Here is a 22,248-nt window from a genome sequence, read left to right on the forward strand (position 1 = left end):
TGAGCCCAAAAAGTTCCATATTTGTTTTTTTGTTGAATTTTTTTTTCAAAGCTGTTTTGCTCATTTTGGACCATTATTTTATACAGTCCACAGCTTCTAGCAACTTGGTATCACAGAAGTATAGATAAAATAAACCTACCTTTCGAGGGTATTTGTATGGAGCTGTGACAGTCTTCACATGATTCTGTAACTCTTTCGTCAACATACCCAAGTCTTTGATTTCATAGCCAGGGGTCAGAGTAACAAATGCCTTGACAATCTTTGATGAGAGATGTAAAAAAAAAATGTAAATAAAGATTTTAAAAAGTATTCCTTCAGAGCCATATGGCCCATGGAGACGTGTTTATCCCTGTCATGGGTACAAGCAACTGGACCTCAAAAAGCCTGCAAGTCTATTTATGACCAGACATATAATCTGAAAAAGCCTGCAAGATTCACGGACTTAGCTCGTCATTTGAAGTCTTGTTCTCAGCATCTAGTCTTCATAATAGTAGTCCACAATTGTTGTATGTTTAATCCAAAGGTTGTAATGCAGTAATTTGTTTAGTTTCTTGTCACAAGTTGCACAATTTTAAAATATACAAAAATAAACTAAAAAATTAACCAAAAAAAAATTTTTTTAAAAAATCAATCAAATCCAAATCGCAAAAACCAGCGACGTTTTTTTTCGGTAATCCAATCGGCCTGCAGGCCGGCTGTAGCTGGCACTCTTGCACCCATGATTCCTGTTTCTATAGCATGAAACGGACAATAGCAATTGCTTGCTACCCTTTAGTCTATCACAAAGTACTTTCCACCAGATCAAACAGACCCAGCTACCCAATCACTGCTGAGTGGACGTGGAGGGGGAGAGGGGTCCAAAAAAAATCTTGAATGCACCCGGGATCAATCTCAGTCCCTTTGCTTGTTAAACGAATGCTCTACCAACTGAGCTATATCTGGACCCCATGTAACCCACAGTTTCAAACCAGTGTTATATTGGGATGGGCGAGGTGCTTGAAATTGAATTCATAAACACAAACACGAAAACTTGGGGTTAATCTCTATTCATAAATTGGTATTTCTCATCCTTTTTATTCTAAATTGACTTTTCGGGGTTTGATTAATCCTGATATATTCCCGTTTTGAGATGGTGGGTCTCACATCATATCATAGCGAAAACTAATCCATTCATTGCCTTTAGTTTAATACTCATTCAAACCTGAGTGGAGAGAGGTTATAAGTGTGGAGGACATGATATCAAAAGAATAACTATGAGCAGGAGTTACAAAATCAATCATTTACCAATGCCAAATTGTCTCAATTTTTAAAAAGGTTTGACAAGTTCCCCTCAAATCGAAAATATTTTAAAATCATTCATTGGAGAAAAAAAAAAATAAAAACAATTCATTCAAGCTTTTTCACCCTATTTCTGTTGATCTTTGATACAAATAAAAAATACAGAAAACGCATTAATGAATAAGTAATGCGTGCTATTTGTTTTGTTTTTAAGGGTTTTACAGCGCTTGCAACACATTTAGATTATATCAGTGCCAGTAAAAAGGAAGAAAATGGGATAGACAAATTCTAGAAATACAATTAAAAGCACCCAAGAAAAAGTAAGACAAAGGGGAACTGGGAACAAATAGGAATCAGATGTAGATTACAAGAGAATACCATCAATGTACTGTTTGAGATCACATAAAAGTCCCATCTGGACACCAGTACAGGATTCAACTAAGAGGAGTACACTCAAATGTTTATATTACACAATCAAAATAATAAATTTAACAATACATAACAGATGATTTACAAGGGAAAAAAACATCATCTCCCAAAACAATAACTATACATTTGACTGTTTCCCTCCCAGCCCAGGACTCCAGCCAGGGCCAGGACAAAACCAAGTAATCTCATTCCAAGACAAAGACAGAAAGTAAATTGGAAAACAGATGTAAGGGGATAGAACTTACAATAAGTGCCACCCTCCCCACAATGGAACCCCACCCAGAATAAGTAATGCATAATCTCCGAGCAATCATTGGTAGTATGTAGTTACATGCAATAATTACCTACAGAATGTGGTTGTTACAAAACAATTTGGACACAGCTGTTTCATGCATGATTTGACCTTCATTTACAATTCTAATTTTATCCTCCTACTCTTACCTCTCCACGAATGTCATCTGGACTGCTGACAACTGCAGACTCTAAAACTGCTGGATGTTCCAACAAGGCACTCTCCACCTCAAAGGGGCCAATACGGTAACTGAAAATAAATAAATCATAAGTACAAACTTTAAAACTTCATCAAATGAATGTCTTCACAGAATCCAACACATCCTCCATGTCAAATGCCAAGACAAGAAGAGAAAAACTACAGAGAACTGATCAAGGAAACATGTCCATTCAAAAAATATAATAATAATAATAATAATAATAATAATAATAATAATAATAATAATAATAATAATAATAATAATAATAATAATAATAATAATAATAATAATAATAATAAATTCAAAAATCACACTTGTTGAGCACTTTTCATGAACCAAACATCTCAAAGCCCTTTACAGATAATGAAATACATTACGAACACAGATAGTCAAAATTAAACATCAAAACAAAATACATTTTGCTTAAATAATAGTATACAAACAAGAATCTTCTTCTACTGCCTTAAAACAGCACACCACCTCTGGTGAAGCAATCACATATTTAACAATAAGGATTTAACAACAATCACTCAACACATATTCACATCCATTTTTCAAATTTCACTTTATCAGCTCTTTTTTTAAAAAATGCAATGTCATGCTCTCCTACTTCACTTTGTGAAAACTTATTCCAGGATCAAATTTCAGTTAGGAAAAATGATTGTGTGTGACAATTGAGGTTTGATCAAGGAATCTCAAATCTCAAATCATGTCCCCAAGTTACTGCTAGAGTTGGAATAAGTCGAGTCGAGTAAGTCACAAACTTGAAGATAATGTTAAAAATAACAATTTTGTAAAATACATCACACTATCATTTGACTGGCTATAAAGCAAATGATTAAATAAAATATCCCTTAAATCAAGACCTACCCAGATGAAACGATGACATCATCAGATCGACTGACAAAATACAAATAGCCATCCTCATCCATGCAGCCGCGATCTCCTAATAAGTAGTAGTCTCCCTTGAATACAGAAGCTGTTTTTTGAGGATCATTCTATGGATAAATTGATTTTTAAAAAACAATAATACCAATAAATCAATGAGAAATAAATAAATAAATAATTAGATTAATTAATCATTTAAAACATATATAAAATAGTAATAAACAGATTATTTTAAAAAACCAAACAAATAAACTAAGAAATGAATAGATAGACATGTAAATAAATGTAAAGAGAGTGAAATGCCTACAAAATAACAACCCATTTAATACAACATATCTAAGACTCTGATGACTTCTACAAATGAACAAGACTCATGATACACAACGTGTAGAAAGCAATAAACCTCAAAACAGGGATACCAGTCCTGTACAGAGCTGGAGTTTATCCCGGTTTCTATGGTGTCAAGTGGACAATAGCAATTAATTGTTTGCTACCATTTGGATAGGACACTAGTCTATCGCAAAATACTTTCTGCCAGTCCCTTTGCTTGTGAAGCGAGTACTCTACCAACTGAGTTATCGGGACCCCCTGATGGTAATTAGGCGTTATATAAATTTATTATAATATGTTGTTATTATTATTATTATTATTATTATTATTATTATTATTATTTGTTGTGAAGCTAGAAAGTAATTCGAATGATTGCCATGCAAAATATAGGCTTTATTCAACATTTAAATCGACATGATCTGGAAAGAAATTAAAACACAAAGAGTTAGACAATACAGTACAGACACAGATCAATTACAAACATTAAGTGACAAATAGAACTATCTCTAAACAGTAAACAATATCATGACATTCTTCCCCCCTTGCATGTGGCAAGAGATTTCAAATTATGCTTCTCTATTTCGTAAACTGTATGGTCTCGTCCGAATGAAGCCACTCGTTCTGGAGTTTGAACGGGATTCGTTTTGAGTAGAAAGCTCATTAGGATTGTTAGGATCAGAGACTGATGGTTCGTCCAAGGCAGATTTTTGCACTACACCCGCTTCCACAGTTTGTACATCAAGCTGTTCTAGAACAGTTTCAGGTAAAATATCGTTTCCCACATTCTTTTGAACAGGTTGAAAAGGTGGAGTTACGCTCGTGTTGTCAAACGCCATGGTTGATTCTTCATTGGAGGGTTGGGCAGTAGTCATTTCACCAGCAGGGGCTAAGTGACGCAAAGCCACAGTAGTTTCTTTACCATCAGGAAGTCGGACGTAGGCATAGAGCGGATTAGCGTCCAACAGTTCCACTTCGTCCACCAATGGTTCGTATTTTGAGGCTCTTACATGACGCCTCATCAAAACAGTTCCTGGAGTAGTCAGCCAGCTAGGAAGTGTTGTACCAGTGCTTGACTTTCTATTGTAGCGGAAGATTCGTTCATGAGGAGTCTCATTTGTCGCAGTGCATAAGAGTGATCTTATTGAATGGAGAGAGTCAAGAAGCACTGACTCCCATTGACTAACATTCAAACCACGTGATTTCAGGGCTAACGTGATAGTTTTCCAAAGGGTTCCATTCAGACGTTCTACTTGTCCATTTCCCCGGGGATTGTATGGGGTCGTTCGGCTTGAGGCGATACCCTTTTTGCACAAGAAATCTTGAAGCTCACTTGACATGAAGTTAGCACCTCTGTCAGAATGTATTGAAATAGGCATTCCAAACAATGAGAACAATTGACACAAGCACTTGATGATAGTTGATGAGCTCATATCAGAGCATGGGAACGCAAAAGGGAAGCGAGAATATTCATCAATAACTGTTAGGAGATACCGATTTTTGGACGATGACGGCAAGGGACCCTTGAAATCAACACTCAAACGCTCGAATGGTTGAGTTGCTTTGACCACTTTGAGGTTCTGCGGTTTGTAGAATGAAGGTTTTAGCTCACGACAAACCCTACAGTTGTTGCAGATTGTTCGTATTTCATCCACGGAATATGGGAGATTCTTTGACCTGACAAAATGGTTCATCCTTGCAATTCCAGGGTGGCAGAGTGAGTCGTGAAGGCTTTTTAAAGTTTCTAAATCTGAACCAGTAGATGAGCAGAACTCCCTTGAAAATGCGTCAGCCGCTACATTGTCTTTTCCAGGTCGATACACAACGTCATAACTGTAGCTTGACAGTTCAATCTTCCATCTTTGGATTTTATCATTTTTGACTTTTCCTTTTGCAGAATTTCCGTACATAAAGGCAACGCTTTTCTGATCTGTCACAAGTTTGAAATGCTTTCCTAGAAGATAGTGCCTCCACTTTCGAAGGGCTTCCACAATAGCGTAAGCCTCTTTTTCAACAGAAGAATGCTTCTTTTCACTGTGGTTCAGAGTTCTTGAAAAGAAAGCCACAGGACGTCCACCTTGATTTAGTGTTGCTGCGATTGCAATTTCAGAAGCGTCGGTTTCTACAACTAGAGGAGCGTTGTGGTCAATTGTCACAACAGCAGCGTTTTCAATCTCCTTTTTCAAAAGATCAAACGAGTCCTTGGCTTTTCCTGACAATGGAAAGGTGGTATTTTGGACCAGTGGGTGTATTTTATCCGAGAAATGAGGTATCCAGGATGAGTAGTATGCAAACATTCCAATCACTCTCTGTTGAGATTTGATATTGTGAGGATCTGAAAGTTCTCTCAGTGGCCGTAATCGGTCAGGGTCTGGCTGAATGCAACCTTTGGACACCTGAAATCCAAGTAACTTGATTTGTCTAACAGACTGGATAGTCTTACTTTCATTGAATGTTATATTATATTCTTTGGCACACCTGAGAAATTTCACAAGGTTTTCATCATGCTCTTGCTGATTTCTGCCACAGATTGTCACATTGTCTAAGTAAGCAAATGTGTCACTCAGTTTCTCATCTCGAATAATGGAATCAATGATGCGCTGAAAGCAAGCCACTCCGTTAGTGACTCCAAAGGGAATTCGCTTGAATTGGTAGAGATTTCCACTGGCCTCAAAAGCCGTATACAGTTTCTCCTCGTCTTTTATTGGGATCTGGTGGTAAGCACTTTGCAAATCGAGGGTGCTATAGACACTGTAGTTTGAAATTGTTTCAATCATTTCATTAATGTTTGGAAGTGGATATGCATCGAGTAGAGTGAAGCGATTGATGGTCTGACTATAGTCCACAACCATGCGTTTCTTGTGTCGTTCGTTAGTTGTCACCAATACCTGCGCTCGCCATGGAGAATCAGATGGTTCGATCACATCCTCGTCAAGAAGTTTCTTAACCTCAGAGTCAATGAATTGCTTGTCTGGTAATGAAAATCGTCTTGATTTTGTTGCAATAGGTCTGACTTCTGGAAGGAGATTCTTGAAAAGAGAAACAGGTTCGATTTTTGCAGCAGTGAGACTACAAACGGAGAAAGTAGGCTTTGATCCTTTGAAGGATATTTGAACTCCATCATGCTGTTCAAGAAAGTCATGGCCTAAAATCAAGTCCGAACACAACCCTGACAGGATGGAAAATTTCACAATCTCATAGAAACGTCCCTGGTATTCCAAAGAGACAAAACAATGACCCTTGGTTGTACTGGAAAGATTAGTAGACGCCATGGAGATTTCTTTCTTTGATTTGAAAATCTTCAATTGGAGACTTTGTGCGATCTCTGTTGAAATGAAACTCTCTGAGCTTCCGGTGTCTATCAACGCTTTAACGGGCTTGTTAAACAATTTCACGTCAATAACAGCTCTGTAGAGACTAGCGGGAGCCGCGGCTGAAAAGGCTGAACTGAGTGTATTCGGGTCTGCCGCAGATGCATATTCGTTTTTACTTTTTGACTGGCATACCTTTTGAAAATGCCCTTTTTTTCCACAACTTTTACACAGCGCCTCTCTAGCAGGGCATTTTGATCGAGGATGTCGTTGGTATCCGCAGAAAAAGCATTTCGAGTTCGTGACTGAAGCATTGAATGAGTCAAGTTCCTTTTCAGAGGGCGGAGGAGCAGTGCTGCCACATGGCACAGTAGTTGGTGTGCTGTAGTTCTGAGAGTGTTTTTCAGCCATCTCCAAGGATCGAGCCTGTTCATAAGCGGCCATAAGTTCGATTGTCTTATTCTCGAGGAGTCGCTGCCTGATCTGATTAGAAGAGAGACCACAGATGAAAGCATCTCGGATAAAGTCATCCTTGTTCTTATCAGCAGTAACAGCTTTAAAATCACATTCTTTGGCAAGTCTCTTCAACTTTTGAAGGAACTGATCGAGGGATTGATCTGGTTCTTGCTTTGTAGTAGCCAAGACGTGTCTCGCGAATATTTCGTTTTTTGGTTTCACGTATATGTTCTTCAGAACGTCAACAGCTGAATCGAATGTAGTACAATCAGCAATATGTTCGTAGACGACAGGATCGACGAAATTGACGAGCAGATTGAGTTTGTTGTCAGTCGCCTGTTCGGGTAACGAAGAGAGAAAGTTGTTAAATGTACAGAGCCAGTGATTCCATTGCTTTGATGCATCAGGCGTATTGGGTTCAGCGCTGAACCGCTCAGGTCGAAGGAATCGTTCCATGTTAAATGTTGAATAAATTGTTGTGAAGCTAGAAAGTAATTCGAATGATTGCCATGCAAAATATAGGCTTTATTCAACATTTAAATCGACATGATCTGGAAAGAAATTAAAACACAAAGAGTTAGACAATACAGTACAGACACAGATCAATTACAAACATTAAGTGACAAATAGAACTATCTCTAAACAGTAAACAATATCATGACATTATTATTATTATTATTATCATCATTATTAATCTAAGGACTGAATCATGCACCAAACGCATTTATTCGATAATCTTTAAAATGTGAGTAACAGAACCTTTTCCAAGGACTCAACTTATCACAGTCCACAGCATGATTCAAATCTTCAACCTATGAGTTGGAATATGAGTGTCATACCACTAGACCACAAAGCCATTTCCAACTTTATTTAAGTTATTTAACACTTGATAACTCAGTCTTACCAGGTATTTTGTGAAGAGACCGACTGGTCGATGAGGTTTGATCTTGATGGCAATGTCTCCTTCCTTCATAGGGTCAAGGATACGCTGACCTTCCTCATCAACGATGTGTGTCACCAAACCAGGAGAGGTCTTTCCCATAGATCCAGGCTTGTAAGGCAGGCAGGGTGGCCGGGTGCACACCAATGTCTGAAAAACATCAAATATTGTTTGAAATTATTAATACCAAGTTTTAATAGATCAGTCCTCCTTCAGAGTCTATCCCAGTTTCTATAGCGTGAAACGGACAATAGCAATTACTTGCTATCATTTGGATATGATGCTAGTCTATCGCAAAGTACTTCCCATCAAATCTAACAGACTCAGCTACCCATTCACTGCTAGGAGGACAGGGGGGTCAGAAAAAAATATTGACTGTAAAGTGAATTCAGATAAATCCATGGAAATGCACTATATAAGTGTTCAATTTATTTAACTTTTATTCTAATATTTGATTGGGGTTTTTTTTAATCACATAAAAATAATATTATTTAATTTTTCACAACTTTAAAAAAAAATGAAAATATAGGAAGATAGAGAAAAGATAAACAGCAAAGCTATGATGTCACTTAACTTACAGTCTCTGTCTGTCCATAGGCTTCGTGAACATCTAAGTTTGTCCCAATTCTCCATTTTTCCCTCAGCTCTGGGTTCTGATTCCCCAAAATAATAATAATAATAATAATAAAAATTAAAAATAAACAAGAAATCAAAATTAAAAAAAAAAAATAGGATCAACAATGAGCAGATACCAGTTCACAAGAAAAACATTTGACATGGGGTTATTGATACAGCATCAAGCTCCTCCTCCAGAAGAAAACAAACTAAAATTGGAACAAATAAATGAATAAATGCAACTATGGGGTCTTGTGGTATGACATATACTTTTGGATCAGAAGATGCTGGGTTCCAGTCCCGCTCTGAGCAGTGCATTATTGAGTCCTTTGAAAAGGACACACATTCTCTCACATTTCCTGGGTGTAAAATAACTACCTGGCCATTAACAACTTTGTATTTTTCAAAACAAATTGTAATTTCGTCTAAAAGGCATCACATATAATTCTATATGGTCAGTGTTGCTGTTGGCTAGTGACCCCTTGTAAAGCGCTTTGAGCATAGTTAATGGATATTGCTCTATATAAATGCTCACGTTTAAAAAAACAAATAAATAAATGATTAAACAAAGAAACAAAACAAAGGATAATTCATCGTTTTTTTTCTATAACTTACAACAGGTTCTCCAGCACAAATGCAGTGGATTAATGCCTTGAATTTATAGTTGTCTAGTGACTGCTTGATGAGTACCCTCATGGCAGTAGGAGCACAGCACAAATTTGTCACGGGGTATTCCGAAAGCACCTGGAGATTGAATTTAGCATTCATAACTTTTGAGTAGCCAATATGGAAAAGAATACCAGAGAAATCTGAGAGTACCATGGACCAGAAAGAAATAAAACATTCTGGTTCTTATTGATGCAGGCCAAAGGTCCAGAAAACTGCTGGCAGAAATGAAAATGAGAGAACTGAACTATTATAGACATGTTAGGAAACACAACACCATCCAAAAATCAGTGCTAGAGGGAAAAGTTGCTGGCAGAAAGGCATGGGGCAAACCAAGGAAGACCTGGATGAGAAATGTGGAGACAACAACTGGCAAAAAGATAATCGACTGCTTGGTAATGGCCCTTGAGCATGAAGAATGGCGTTCCATGACATTCATCCTCTGTAGGGAGACAGAACTGCCGTAAGGTAAGGTAAGGTAAGGTAAGTAAGGTATCTTTATTATGAGATATTTCACCACAAATAATTTTTTGATATAATTGTAAAAAAAAAAAAAAAAAAAAAAAAAGAGAGAGAGAGAGAGAGAGAGAGAGAGAGAGAGAGAGAGAGAGAGAGAGAGAGAGAGAGAGAGAGAGAGAGAGAGAGAGAGAGAGAGAGAGAGAGAGAGAGAGAGAAGAAGAAGAAGAAGAAGAAGAAGAAGAAGATATCGTTGGGTAACAAGACATTAAAATAATTATACCCTTTAAATATTTAAGGCTGGTTGTACCATTATTTTTTTTTCCATTTCCAGTTATCAAGACTTTGATACATGACATATTAATTTGCCCATATGATATCAGATCATGTCTTCAGACGAATAAACAAATCTAAGGATTTAAATAGATTGAGACAGAAACCTTGAAAAAGTTATCTAAAATCATAATGCACCTAATCTCATTGTTATCTAAAAAATCAAATAACTAGCTTGATTCAAAACATGAATAGATTTTTAAGTTTTAAGTTTTTAAGGGTTTTACAGCCCTTGAGACACGTTTAGGTCGTTTCAGCACCAGTATAAATAGATTAAAAGAATATCGATACAAAAAAAATGGACGTAACCTGAACATTTTACCATACCTTCAAAGTTTTTTCTGGGTTAAAGGCATGAGAATTGTAGACAAAGACACAAGCGCCGTGTAGCCACGGAGAAAAGATTGAACTCCAAGCAGACTTGGCCCATCCTGTGTCTGACATATTCCAGACTACACTCTTGACATTCGCCATTAGCATGTATCTGTAGGAAAGAGAAAATATTATAGTACTACAGTGATTTTGTTAGAGTTATGAAACACTTGAACTAAAAATCCCTCATCTGCAAAAAATTAAACTTGACCAGGTCATCACATATGTTTCAATTCTTTCATTTCTTTATTTTTATTCCTAAATTTTGATGTTTTTAATCTTCTGACTCAAAAGTTTCATATTGTCTTTTCTATTTTAAGACATAAAAGATAAGAATTACAGAGAAGATAATGGCAGGTATTCAAATACCAAATTTCAACAAACTCCCAACCTTGCAGTTAAAGTGTGACCAAGACCATAGCTGACATGAGTATGTTCACACATCTTAGGAGGGCCGGTGGTTCCACTTGTGAAGAAAATTGTCATGGGATCAGAGGCAAGAGTAGGGAAAGTCTGAAGCGATAAAAGTTGATATACATGTAAATGTTGATATGAAGTGTCTGTTGAAAGTGTCTATGAAAAAACTATTGAATCAGATAAGACAAGTTGAAACATAAAACAAAACTAAAGGTTTATAAGTTCCAGTAAAATTAAATATTACGATAGCACTATGAAATCTAGGCACAGTCGGTATAGATAACCAAAAACAAGATGCATTTCAATGACAAAGTCTCAGAGGAGTGTCAAAAATAAGACCTCTAATCGCAATAACACATTCCTCTACTCAGTATTCACTGAAACAGCACTTAACATCCAGAGTTGTAGAGGCCGAGACGATACTACTCGGAACTATTTTATTACGGGAGACATACAGAAATACTTTCAAATTGAGGAATGTGATTAACTATCTTGATTCTGTATTATGCTGTGGTGAACTAGATTCCAACAATTAAATTTAAAGTAAAAATGGTCAAAACAATAAAGTAGTCCTTCAGAGCCAAAAATCCAATGGAGATAGAGTTTATCCTGGTTTCTATAATGTGAAACAGACAATAGCAGTTGCTTGCAACCCTTTGGATAGGACACTAGGCAAAGTACTTGCCATCAGATCTGACAGACCTAGCTACCAAATCACCGCTGGAAGGACAAAAAAATTTCCGATTGCACCCGGGATCGATCCTTTGCGTGTGAAGGGAGTGCTCTACCAACTGAGATATTGAGACCCTCTAAAGAATAGAATTTGAGACTTAAGTTGTTTTTAGAATAGTATTCCTTTTTCTAGAATGGGTGTGATAATTCAAATAAAATTCCACAGATGAAAAACTCAACTTTCAGGATTGGATTTAGTGCTCTGGTCATCCATCGCCTTCTATGAGATTTTATCCCCTCTATTTTTCCAGTCATCGAAGTTTTTCAATGTCACCTCTCCTGTATACATACCCTAAAATTTTATTTTGCATTATTCATTTGTTTGAATGAGTTTATAACAATACACCAATGATGTAGACTCCATTATTCAAATATTTTTACATCATGCATCTGTAGAATCATGTTTCAGGAGCAATGATTTTTCTCTAACTTTCTTTCTTTATGTTTCAGCATTTTCCTTTTGATATCACAGAAACTCATAACCAAATGTTTTCAGATTGGTCTCTTTATAGGCAAGACCGATCTTTGTCATTTGCAGCCATATGACAATGCACATGAAACATCTATTCTAATTATGGACAACTTTTTCTGTTGCACTTATGGGTTTAGGTTTGTTATAACTGTCTTTGGATAAGTTAATTCTTCTTGTAATCTCTTGAGTGCTTCGTTCATCTGATGTCATGAAGTGGCCATGGTAAATAAGTTTATTAATTTGATTTATCATTTCATGTCTAAGATCTCTTACTAACTGCCTTACAATGCTATTTCTGTTTGTTTTTTGTTTTTTTTTCTTAGTTATTTTTTTAGTTTTTGTTTGTTTTTGTACTTTACAAAAATTCAACATAAAAGTCTTCAGCATAATCTATAAGGCAAATCGAAACATGTTTTTGCATTTCTCAAATATTATCAACAAAGATTATCTCATGCTATGGACATCAATGAGCATATCTTCTCTAAAAAAAAATAAACATAATTACCTCAAACTCTTCTGATGCTTTCTCGACAAGACTCTGGAAATTTAACCAGCCAGGCCTGTTGAAAAAGACAAGTAAGATAAGTTAAAAAAAACCCCCCAAAAGATTTCTTTACCCTACAAATATTGACATATAGAACAATCCATCAAAACTTGTGGTTAATTTCAAAATCTGTCAATAATGTTAAGACCAATCTTGATGACCACTTCCAAAACCACACACCAGTGTATGATTTGAATTACAAATTTTCACTTACGTAAAGGAGTAAGAATTGTTAATGATCATGTGTGCATTCCTGAGAGATTATGCACATTTTTGTTTTTTAATTTTAATTTTTAAACATACATAGAGGCTTATGAGAGCCTGCCTTTCAATTCATAATGACTACGACTGTTATTTGCTGTTATAAAGTAAAGCATTTTTCCTCTAATCTTAAAATAACTCACAGTCTTAAATCATAATGACTGCATGGTTCAAATGCGTAGAAAAGCTCTTCTCTGTTTTGGCAAGGCCATATTTAAGTCTGGTACAGACAGCATTTTTATATTTACTTAACCAGTAACACAACGGTAAATTACTTTTTCTTTGTTTTCATTTGTGTTCTTGTTTTTACGGGTTACTTGCCATTTGCAACACGTTCAGGTCATTTCAGTGCCATCCTTTTTGTTTTTTTCAGCCTATACTATGCTAAGTCTTTGCTCCCAATGCACATTTGCTCATAATGACTTTGAGGGTTTGTGTATGTATGAAACTGACTTCCAGCTTGTCTGATTTCAAAATAAGAAGTTTTCTGATCTGTCATTGGGTAATGAACATCTTTTACAAGATGGGCGTAAACCGACATGCACATATTTGCAGGTCTAATAACCAGTAATTATGGGCTTGTTTCAACATTGATGTAATGGACAATATTTTGCGTTAGTTGGAGAGTATTTCCATTACAACAATGAATGAGCCCATAACATTTTGGGATATCAGATTTGGAATATGCTAATAAGTACACATTAGCGTAAACCTATCACTGATAGGATCTTAACCACATACAGTAAGATAACATACAAATTACATATAAATAAAATCCAAAATACCTCGTCTCAGACTTTTCTCCAACAACAATCTTATGCTTTAACAATGGAGTGCTTCCACTGACCTATGGAGTAAAATACATTACAATAAATCCATTTGTTAAAAATAGAGAATTAAGTCAGATTTTGTCGTGTGAGAAAACAACAAAATTACAAATGTTTGTACTCTGAAAAACATTCAGGCTTTTTGATAAGCCAGTGTACTGCCACTGATGTCTTTGTGAGAATGACAGTCAGTGGGACAAATGAGAGTAAACACTAATTTCCTTTCTCTAATATTTGTTCTATGTTATATCTCAGAATGTACATTACACTGTGATAATATTATAAATATATACAGTCATTTCTCTCCAATCCAAACTCCTCCATTTCCAGCATTTTGTCCGGATTACAGAGATATCCGGATTGTGGAATCACCTAAAGTGTACAAATAAAGAAGAAGAAAAATCTGTTCCCAGACAACCTGTCTGGATAATGAGACATCCAGATTGTGGAGTTCTGGATTAGAGAGATGCGACTGTGTATATATATATTGTCTGTCAACACTCATAGTAGAGAGTGACTTGTGTAACCTGTCAATAAAATATGTGTGCGCATATATATATACAGTCCACTCCGGATAATCGCAACACCTTCGGATCAGCGAAAATGTTGCGATTAACCGAAGTTGCAATTATCCGAAGTTGAGTTTCCTGCCCACTATTGCAACATTTTACACAAATATGGTAAATCCAATCAGTTGTTGTAAACATTGTTCTATCCACCACAGACTGAGCAATTTGATTGGAATAAAAAAAATATATGACAGCCCTGTATAGATTTTGACAAGCAAAATCAGATTTGAGGCAAGCCGACATCTTAAGATTGGATTCACTTTCACATTTTGTTCTCAACATTTGTAAGGGTCCAAGAGATTAGCCGTGATGAGAGACAGTGAGGTCTCACCAAACCCATTGGCCACAATGCACAGTTGTTAATCACTAAACAAAGGATATCATCACTCAGTCTCTCCTCACAAATGTCATCGTCTACCTGTTGTCTAAACCACGCCCAACCCACTCGCCTCATGTCTAATGGTCACAGATGACCGCACAAGCCCGAACTGCAAAGCCCTGCCTCTTTTATCTCTAATAATGGGGTGACACACTAATGAAGTATTAAATCCCACCCACTCTCGATTCTTCAACGTGTCATGATTTCACATGATGAAATCTAATCATGAGATTTTGTTTGATTGATTCCATGAATTGCCTCCTTTAGAGGTTGAAAATTTGTTGAGATTAACCAAAGTTAGTTGCAATTAACCAGTGACTTTTATATAGAATTAATTCTGTTTCTTGGGAAATGGTGCGATTAACCGAAAGTTGCAATTAACCGAGTTGCGATTATCCGGAGTGGATTGTATATACACAGTCGCATCTCTCTAATCAGGAACTCCACAATCTGGATAAATATATACAAGGTTACAAAGTTAAAAACAAAAGGAAAGGTACACTGCGCATTTGGTGTGTGCTAAATAGCATTAGGCGATGCGCACACATATTTTATTGACAGGTTACACAAGTCACTCTCTACTATGAGTGTTGACAGACAATACTATTTCTGTATTACCATATGTGTGGTGGCGTGCAGTGTTAGTACTACTATCGTTAATGAGGAAGTCTGTGTACTACTCTAATAAACATTTTCATTTCTTTAAAAAGATGTTAATCGGATTGTGGTCTTGTGACATGACACTTGCCTTGGACCAGAAGGTCCAGGGTTCAGTCCTACTCTGAGCAGCACATAGCTGAGTCCTTGGAAAAGGCTCTTTTCTCACATTCTCTCACTGCACTCAGGTTTTATAATGAAAACCTATAATGAGTGGCTATCACAGCGTTGTCTCTGTAGGAAACATTGTAATATTGCAACAACAGTCTTCATGCCTCGTCCTGCATGTTAAGTGTTGCTGTTGGCTAGGGACCCCTAGTAAAGCATTTTGAGGTTGTTAATGGATGTTGTGCTTTTCAAATGCTCAAGCCTGGAGAGGGGGGGGGGGGGATTGTGCTTATTAGAGTGATGCGCTTAATAAGGCTTATATGATCACTACAAACTTGATTAAATTATGAACTCACATCATCCACAAACTGAACCAGTTCAGGGTATGTGATAATGCATTTTGCCTCAGAGATGTTCAGTCTGAACTTGATGTCTTTGGCTCTGAGTAATGTTGTCCCTGGACTTAAGGTCAGATCTAAAAGTGTATGCATGAAAGGGGAAAAAATAAAAGATGGTTATCGTAGTGTCTACATTAGTCTCAGCCCACAAAAACACTGACCTACCACAAACATTAAACGAGAAATATTTATTGATGCTATGCATTTATGTAAAATACTCACAACATCCACCAGCAGGATATTATGTACCAACGCACAAAACAATGTGTCACCTTGAACGTTTACAACCTGATTGATATAATTTAATGAGAACTAATCATTACAATGGCTGTCTTAAAACAATAACAAAGAGCTGAGTGACGTCAATTTCATTCCTTCTACATTCAATGAAAAAAAAATAATTTTCCAGCTAAATATTTTGTTTTACCCAAAAATTCATGATTTCTACCCTCATTCATATCACTTTATACTTGTCAAGCTCACAGCATTCATGATATAATAATAAATAAATAATAAATTACATTTGTATAGCGCCTTACCCCCAATTTCAACCGACTCGAGGCGCAATATGAGTTTGATCGCAATATACGCAATCAGCCACGGTGCCTCTGTTGGAAAAAATTGTAATGTCGCCTAACAGACATCATGTCTCTTCCTACATATTAAGTATTGCTGTTGGGCAGGGACCCTTTGTAAAGCGCTTTGAGCATGTTTAGTGGATATTGCGCTATATAAAAGCTCAAGTTTGTTTTGTTTTGTTTTTTTAGCTTGAAAAGCAAATAAATAACCAGAATGTCCTGAAACATTGGGAGACAAGGCCATAACAAGACACACCTGCTCGAATGCATGCCAGGTTTATCAGCCACCACTCGGGTACTTTAGGAAGGATGACAATCACTCTATCTCTTCTGGACAAGCCACAACCTTTAGAAAGGGCATTAGCAATTCTGTTAGGATGAGAGAAGAATTTGCAAAAACGTTCATTAGTTTTACTTATTAATTTCTTTTTTAGCAAAAAAAAACTGGTGCTAACTGGCTATGATTAAAAACAAAAATAGCAAAAGCTGTGTTAACATTAAGTGTGTGATACACAGCCCTAGTTTGTTCTTTATCAAAATGTCTTGATCTAGCATTTCAAGTACGCATTATAATTGATATCACTCTTTAAATTCAACAAAATCAAATGTTCCACTGAATTAATAATAAAAATTCAGAAAATCTGAATCTGTCATTCAGTTTTATGGTTCAGGCAATAGAAGCTAATTTGTAGAGTTGTGAGTTCAAATCCAAGCCCTTCCAAAATCATTCTGTTCCCTTCTAAAAAAAAACTGCCTCAAGCAAATCCTCTTCTAGCTGAATTGCTGAAAGCATCTTGGGTATGATAATGACTACATTAAATATATTTGGGATGAATAAAAGTCATCGAAAACAAATTCTAGGGTAGACTGTTAGCGTCTATGTGGTGTAGCCTTGGAACAGAACAAGTCACTGTAGTGACCTAGAAAACCTAATATCAATCAAAAAAATAAATTTCCCTCCTTGGAGTGATAGGGTTTACAAAATTAATAAATAAATAATTGAACAAGTCATAAAAGGTTGATTTAGTTTAGATTTAGAAATATAAAGGCACTTGCCACACAAAGGTAAATTTAGATGAAAAATAAAAAGTTGGCAGGAGAGAAGATAAGGAGGATCCATTCATTCATGGAGAGAGTTGAATAAAATACCTCTTGGAAGCAGATGACAATTGCTGGAATGACCACTTGATTTCTGTCTTAAAATCATCATCAACCCACCAGAATGCTGGTGTATTGGACAACCGCTTCCCTGTCTAAAATTGGAGAAAGAACGAGAGGAAACAATACAAACTGTATTTCCAGCCATCAATTACCTGGCCACTCTTCATGACTAAAATCAAACTTTTATCAAATTGTTTCAATTGTTATCAACAAAGTCAAAAAGTGAATCTCTCTCACTCCCTGCTCCCCCCCCCCCCCAACCCCCAACTTCTCTCTTTCTTTATCTCTCACTCTCTTTCTCTCCCTCTGCTCTCTCTCATCTCTCCCTCTTCTCTCTCTATCTCATTATCTCTCATTTTCTCCCTCCCTGCCTCTCACACACTCTCTTTCACTCTCTGTCATTCTCTCCCTCCCTGCCTCTTCCTCCCCCCCCCCCCCCCCCCCCCCCCACCTCTCTCTCTCTCTCTGTGAGTGTGTTTGTGTGTGTGTGTGTGTGTGTGTGTGTGTGTGTGTGTACCTTTTCAAATTGAGCCCATTGATCAATAATATCTTTAGAGAAGTTAAAATACTCCGGAACTGGCAAATTGAAATTTTTGACTCCGTCTTCGTAATTGTCAAACTGAAAAGTTGACTCTTGAATTTGAACATTTCTGGCCACGAGAGAGACTGACAGATTCCTTGTGTGCTGGACTAGGTTGTTGTAAATTGTTTGGATTGGGTAATACGCTCTTCTTAACATTGCCATTGCTGAAAAAAATGGATCGAAAGAATAAAATAAGCTTTGGAATTCAGTATCCATCACAAAAAAAAAAAACCAATAAATCCTTAATTTAGAAGTGTGTTAGTAGTTTTTACTGTGACTTAAAAAGCAACACAGATTTCATGAGCACCGCAGAGGATCGTGATTCGTGGAGACAGCTGACCAGCAACATACTCCAGAGTACAAGCCATGATGGATGATGATGAGGATAGTAGTTTCCATTTTTTTTTTTAAATTATGGCAGTCCACGAAGGAATATAGATAACTCATCAAACAAGATGTCTGATGTCAACAGGAATCACCCATGTTGTCCAAGTGAGCAGATTGGGGGTTAATAATCTTGCAAAATAACGAAAGTGCCTGAAGCGGGGCTCGAACCCGGGTCATCCGGATCACAGTGCAATGCCTTAACCACTCTGCCACTTCGCCCCCCAGTTTCTATAAGGCAAACTAAATAATTATTTCCTTGCAATATACATTCCTCCCGTAAAGGTCTAAAAGTGTATAGAACCTGCACTATTGGTTTGTTTGTTTTTTTTTGTTTTTTTTTGTTGTTGTTTTTGTTTAAATCAAGAATGCAATAATGCAGGACATGAATGACCCATTAAATCCTTATATAATGCTTCTGATTGACGAAAACCAAATGTCAATGTTCTCTTTTGTATACGTTCTGATCTTCAGTGCATGTCCTCTTCGGCTTGATAATGTCCGACGTGTACTTTTTGCAGGTCTGATATCCAAAATAATTATTGTGATAATGATAATGGAAATACTCTAAAACCAACGGATAATATTGTATATTCTGTTAAATCAATCCTACCATAATTGCGATCGGTTACAAGACTTGAAAATATTTTAACCTCGATAATGTCATTTTATCGTGACAACTGTATGGCTAAGGACGGATATATCAGGATTTTTAAAAATAATTCAGTTTTCAGGCAGTTGTCTTCTGTTTAGTAGTGTAGTGTAGTGTTAGTCTAAATCTAAGACTAAGTGTGTTGAAGTTGATAATATATTTCGGGCACTTAAAATGAGATATATTTTTTCATTTGATATTTTTAATTACTGAAAAAAAGAATACAAATACAAATGCAAACATTTAGATATCTACTTCCAACTTGTCCTGCAAGGACTCAACTTGTAAGCGGGTTGTCTCGACGGCCTTGGCTTTTATTCTCCCTTTTAAGTTCGGGCAGGGCAACCTTGATTTGTATGAAAGCAGTAACAATGAGATAAGCTTCTTTTCTCACTCTTCTTATAAATCATAGTCTGTCAACTGTTATTATTATTACTGGTCCAATTTGACAGTAACTTAAGCATTACTTAACAAGCTAAAAAAAAAAACCCCAACAAAATCGGATTGAAAGTTGACAACAAAATTGAGTTGACCCGCCCTGTCAGGTCACACAGAGTGCTTCAGGGTTGCCAGATTATTTTTCAACAAAATGCCAGGGGAAGACTCAAAAAATGCCAAAACACTCAAAAAAATGCCAAAGTCTGTTGACTCCCACCCCCACTAAGAAAACTACTCACTTTTGATGGACAATTTACTATCATATCCTGGTGGCTTGCGTGTTTTCTTTTCTTTTCTTTTTTTTTTGAATTATAATTATACTAAATTTCCTGTTGGGGTAATTTTTTACCAACTGACTACTAAGTGGAGTGCTAAACCACTACACCACGGTTGGATTTTAAGATTAAGAGTGAAAAAGAAATACATTAACATGAAAGGTAAATACGTAAACAGTTAAATAATTATTGACAATTAAGAAAACTAACTGTTTCGTGTTTCTTATGAAACTTAATTAAGAAAAGGTGTCATTTGAAGTATAATATACAAGAAAAGAAAATGCCAAATGAAAATGCCAAATGCCAAATGATTTTTCTAATGCCAAACGGTTTTCAAAAATGCCAGATTTTTGGAATCTGGCATTTAAAATGCCAAACTGGCAACCCTGGTTTGTTTTGCTTTACCTACTAGTGCTGGGCGGGTACCCGGGTACCCGCGGGTACTCGCGGGTAATAAAGTTAAACCGGGTACTCGAGTAAAAGGGACGGGTAGCGGGTACCCGCTTCAACAAATGGAAACCGAACTGAGTGATAATTGGATGTAATACAATTTTGATCTTACATATTTACATTCACATGACCTTTTTTTCAAAAGATTTTCCTCTTTTATTTTTCAACTACATTGATTTTTTTGTTTTATTTGTTAACACACATTTGATTCAATTTTGGAATCAACAGATTAAGACTATATTAGTTCTTATCTTTTAAAGGAATCTCAGGTATTTTTAAAATTTATTTATTTATTTATTTATTTTGGTTTCATTGTAATTAATAATCCTTGTTTCTTACTTTCGTTTCATTTGTTGTAATAAATAATAAATAATAACTGAATAAAAAAAAATTAAAGAATAAAAACATTAAAAAATTTAAAGAATAAAAAGGACCCCCCCCCCCCCCCCCCCCCTTTCACAAAAACATTTTTTTTGGTCAAAAAGTCACTCCTGCCACGGGTACTCGCGGGTACCCGGGTAATCCGACCACTACCCGGGTAATACCCGGGTAATGATTTGGGCGGGTAATCCCAGCACTGGCTTCCATACATGATATGATAATAAAGTTGCACTATGGGCAATTTTACTGTTACGTTCTTCACACCGTCTTTTAATGTTCCTTTCTCTAGTATCTATATTGTTACTTGTTCATTCAATTAGTTAAAGATCTATTACATTATTGTCTCATTCATGCTTTCTATGTGTCTTCTTCATAGAATTAAACGAATGAGAATACGTACGGAGCCTAAAAAGTGTCCACCAATGAAATTTTTAATTCAGAAAAGTGAGTGGAGCAGGCACTTGTGTTGGTAACAACAAGATATGAAGTGAGTAGAAAAGTGCCAGAAGACAATAGAGAATAATTTTTTTTTTTTTTCTTTTTCCGCGGCGGTGGTGGGGTTTGAACCTGCGACCTTATTGGTACGACAACTCCGCCTGGCAGGTGAGAGCGTGGCTCTACCGTGTGAGCTATCCACGAACACAAAAATATTCGTTTCAAACCCAAAGTCATTTCTAGATCCCTCTCTCACCACTTCTTGAGATCGCCGATTCGTTCACCACCATCGCGAAGTAATTTTGACCAGCAGTTAAGCTTAATAGCCAATATTCTCATCACAAACATATAACATATAAACGATTGAGACATTGAGTATGCTCCGGTGTATGGGGTGAATTTTTAATTCAGAAAAGTGAGTGGAGCAGGCACTTATGTTGGTAACAACAAGATATGAAGTGAGTAGAAAAGTGCCAGAAGACAATAGAGAATAAAAATTTTTTCTCTTCATATCTTGTTGTTACCAACATAAGTGCCTGCTCCACTCACTTTTCTGAATTAAAAATTCACCCCATACACCGGAGCATACTCAATGTCTCAATCGTTTATATGTTATATGTTTGTGATGAGAATATTGGCTATTAAGCTTAACTGCTGGTCAAAATTACTTCGCGATGGTGGTGAACGAATCGGCGATCTCAAGAAGTGGGTGAGAGAGGGATCTAGAAATGACTTTGGGTTTGAAACGAATATTTTTGTGTTCGTGGATAGCTCACACGGTAGAGCCACGCTCTCACCTGCCAGGCGGAGTTGTCGTACCAATAAGGTCGCAGGTTCAAACCCCACCACCGCCGCGAAAAAAAAAAAAAAAATTTTTATTCTCTATTGTCTTCTGGCACTTTTCTACTCACTTCATATCTTGTTGTTACCAACATAAGTGCCTGCTCCACTCACTTTTCTGAATTAAAAATTCACCCCATACACC

The 22,248-nt window shown here is 36.5% G+C and overlaps 1 protein-coding gene across 4 annotated transcripts in view; it reads right to left on the minus strand.

The window, feature by feature from the left end:
• Positions 1 to 19,846, minus strand: part of LOC144973424 (acyl-coenzyme A synthetase ACSM3, mitochondrial-like) — a 32,839-nt gene extending 12,993 nt beyond the window's left edge. For 2 of the 4 annotated variants that reach the window (XM_078915867.1, XM_078915865.1), the window contains exons 1-15: positions 19,540 to 19,846; positions 18,183 to 18,412; positions 17,654 to 17,757; positions 16,761 to 16,873; positions 15,885 to 16,003; positions 13,774 to 13,835; positions 12,689 to 12,743; positions 10,954 to 11,075; positions 10,518 to 10,674; positions 9,351 to 9,479; positions 8,699 to 8,773; positions 8,085 to 8,270; positions 3,069 to 3,196; positions 2,149 to 2,248; positions 140 to 259 (exon numbers count right to left, since the gene is read on the minus strand). In XM_078915867.1, coding sequence (XP_078771993.1) covers positions 140 to 259; positions 2,149 to 2,248; positions 3,069 to 3,196; positions 8,085 to 8,270; positions 8,699 to 8,773; positions 9,351 to 9,479; positions 10,518 to 10,674; positions 10,954 to 11,075; positions 12,689 to 12,743; positions 13,774 to 13,835; positions 15,885 to 16,003; positions 16,761 to 16,873; positions 17,654 to 17,757; positions 18,183 to 18,410 — 1,698 coding nt within the window. In that variant the 5' untranslated portion in view covers positions 18,411 to 18,412; positions 19,540 to 19,846. Of the gene's footprint in view, positions 1 to 139; positions 260 to 2,148; positions 2,249 to 3,068; positions 3,197 to 8,084; positions 8,271 to 8,698; positions 8,774 to 9,350; positions 9,480 to 10,517; positions 10,675 to 10,953; positions 11,076 to 12,688; positions 12,744 to 13,773; positions 13,836 to 15,884; positions 16,004 to 16,760; positions 16,874 to 17,653; positions 17,758 to 18,182; positions 18,413 to 19,525 lie in introns of all 4 variants that reach the window. The other 2 variants (XM_078915868.1, XM_078915866.1) reach the window with 2 other exon arrangements.
• Positions 19,847 to 22,248: the final 2,402 nt, after the last annotated feature.

Source organism: Berghia stephanieae, chromosome 5, assembly GCF_034508935.2.
Source record: "Berghia stephanieae isolate SIO BIC M18660-M18661 chromosome 5, UCSD_Bste_1.3, whole genome shotgun sequence".
Classification (NCBI taxonomy): Eukaryota; Metazoa; Mollusca; class Gastropoda; order Nudibranchia; family Aeolidiidae; genus Berghia; species Berghia stephanieae.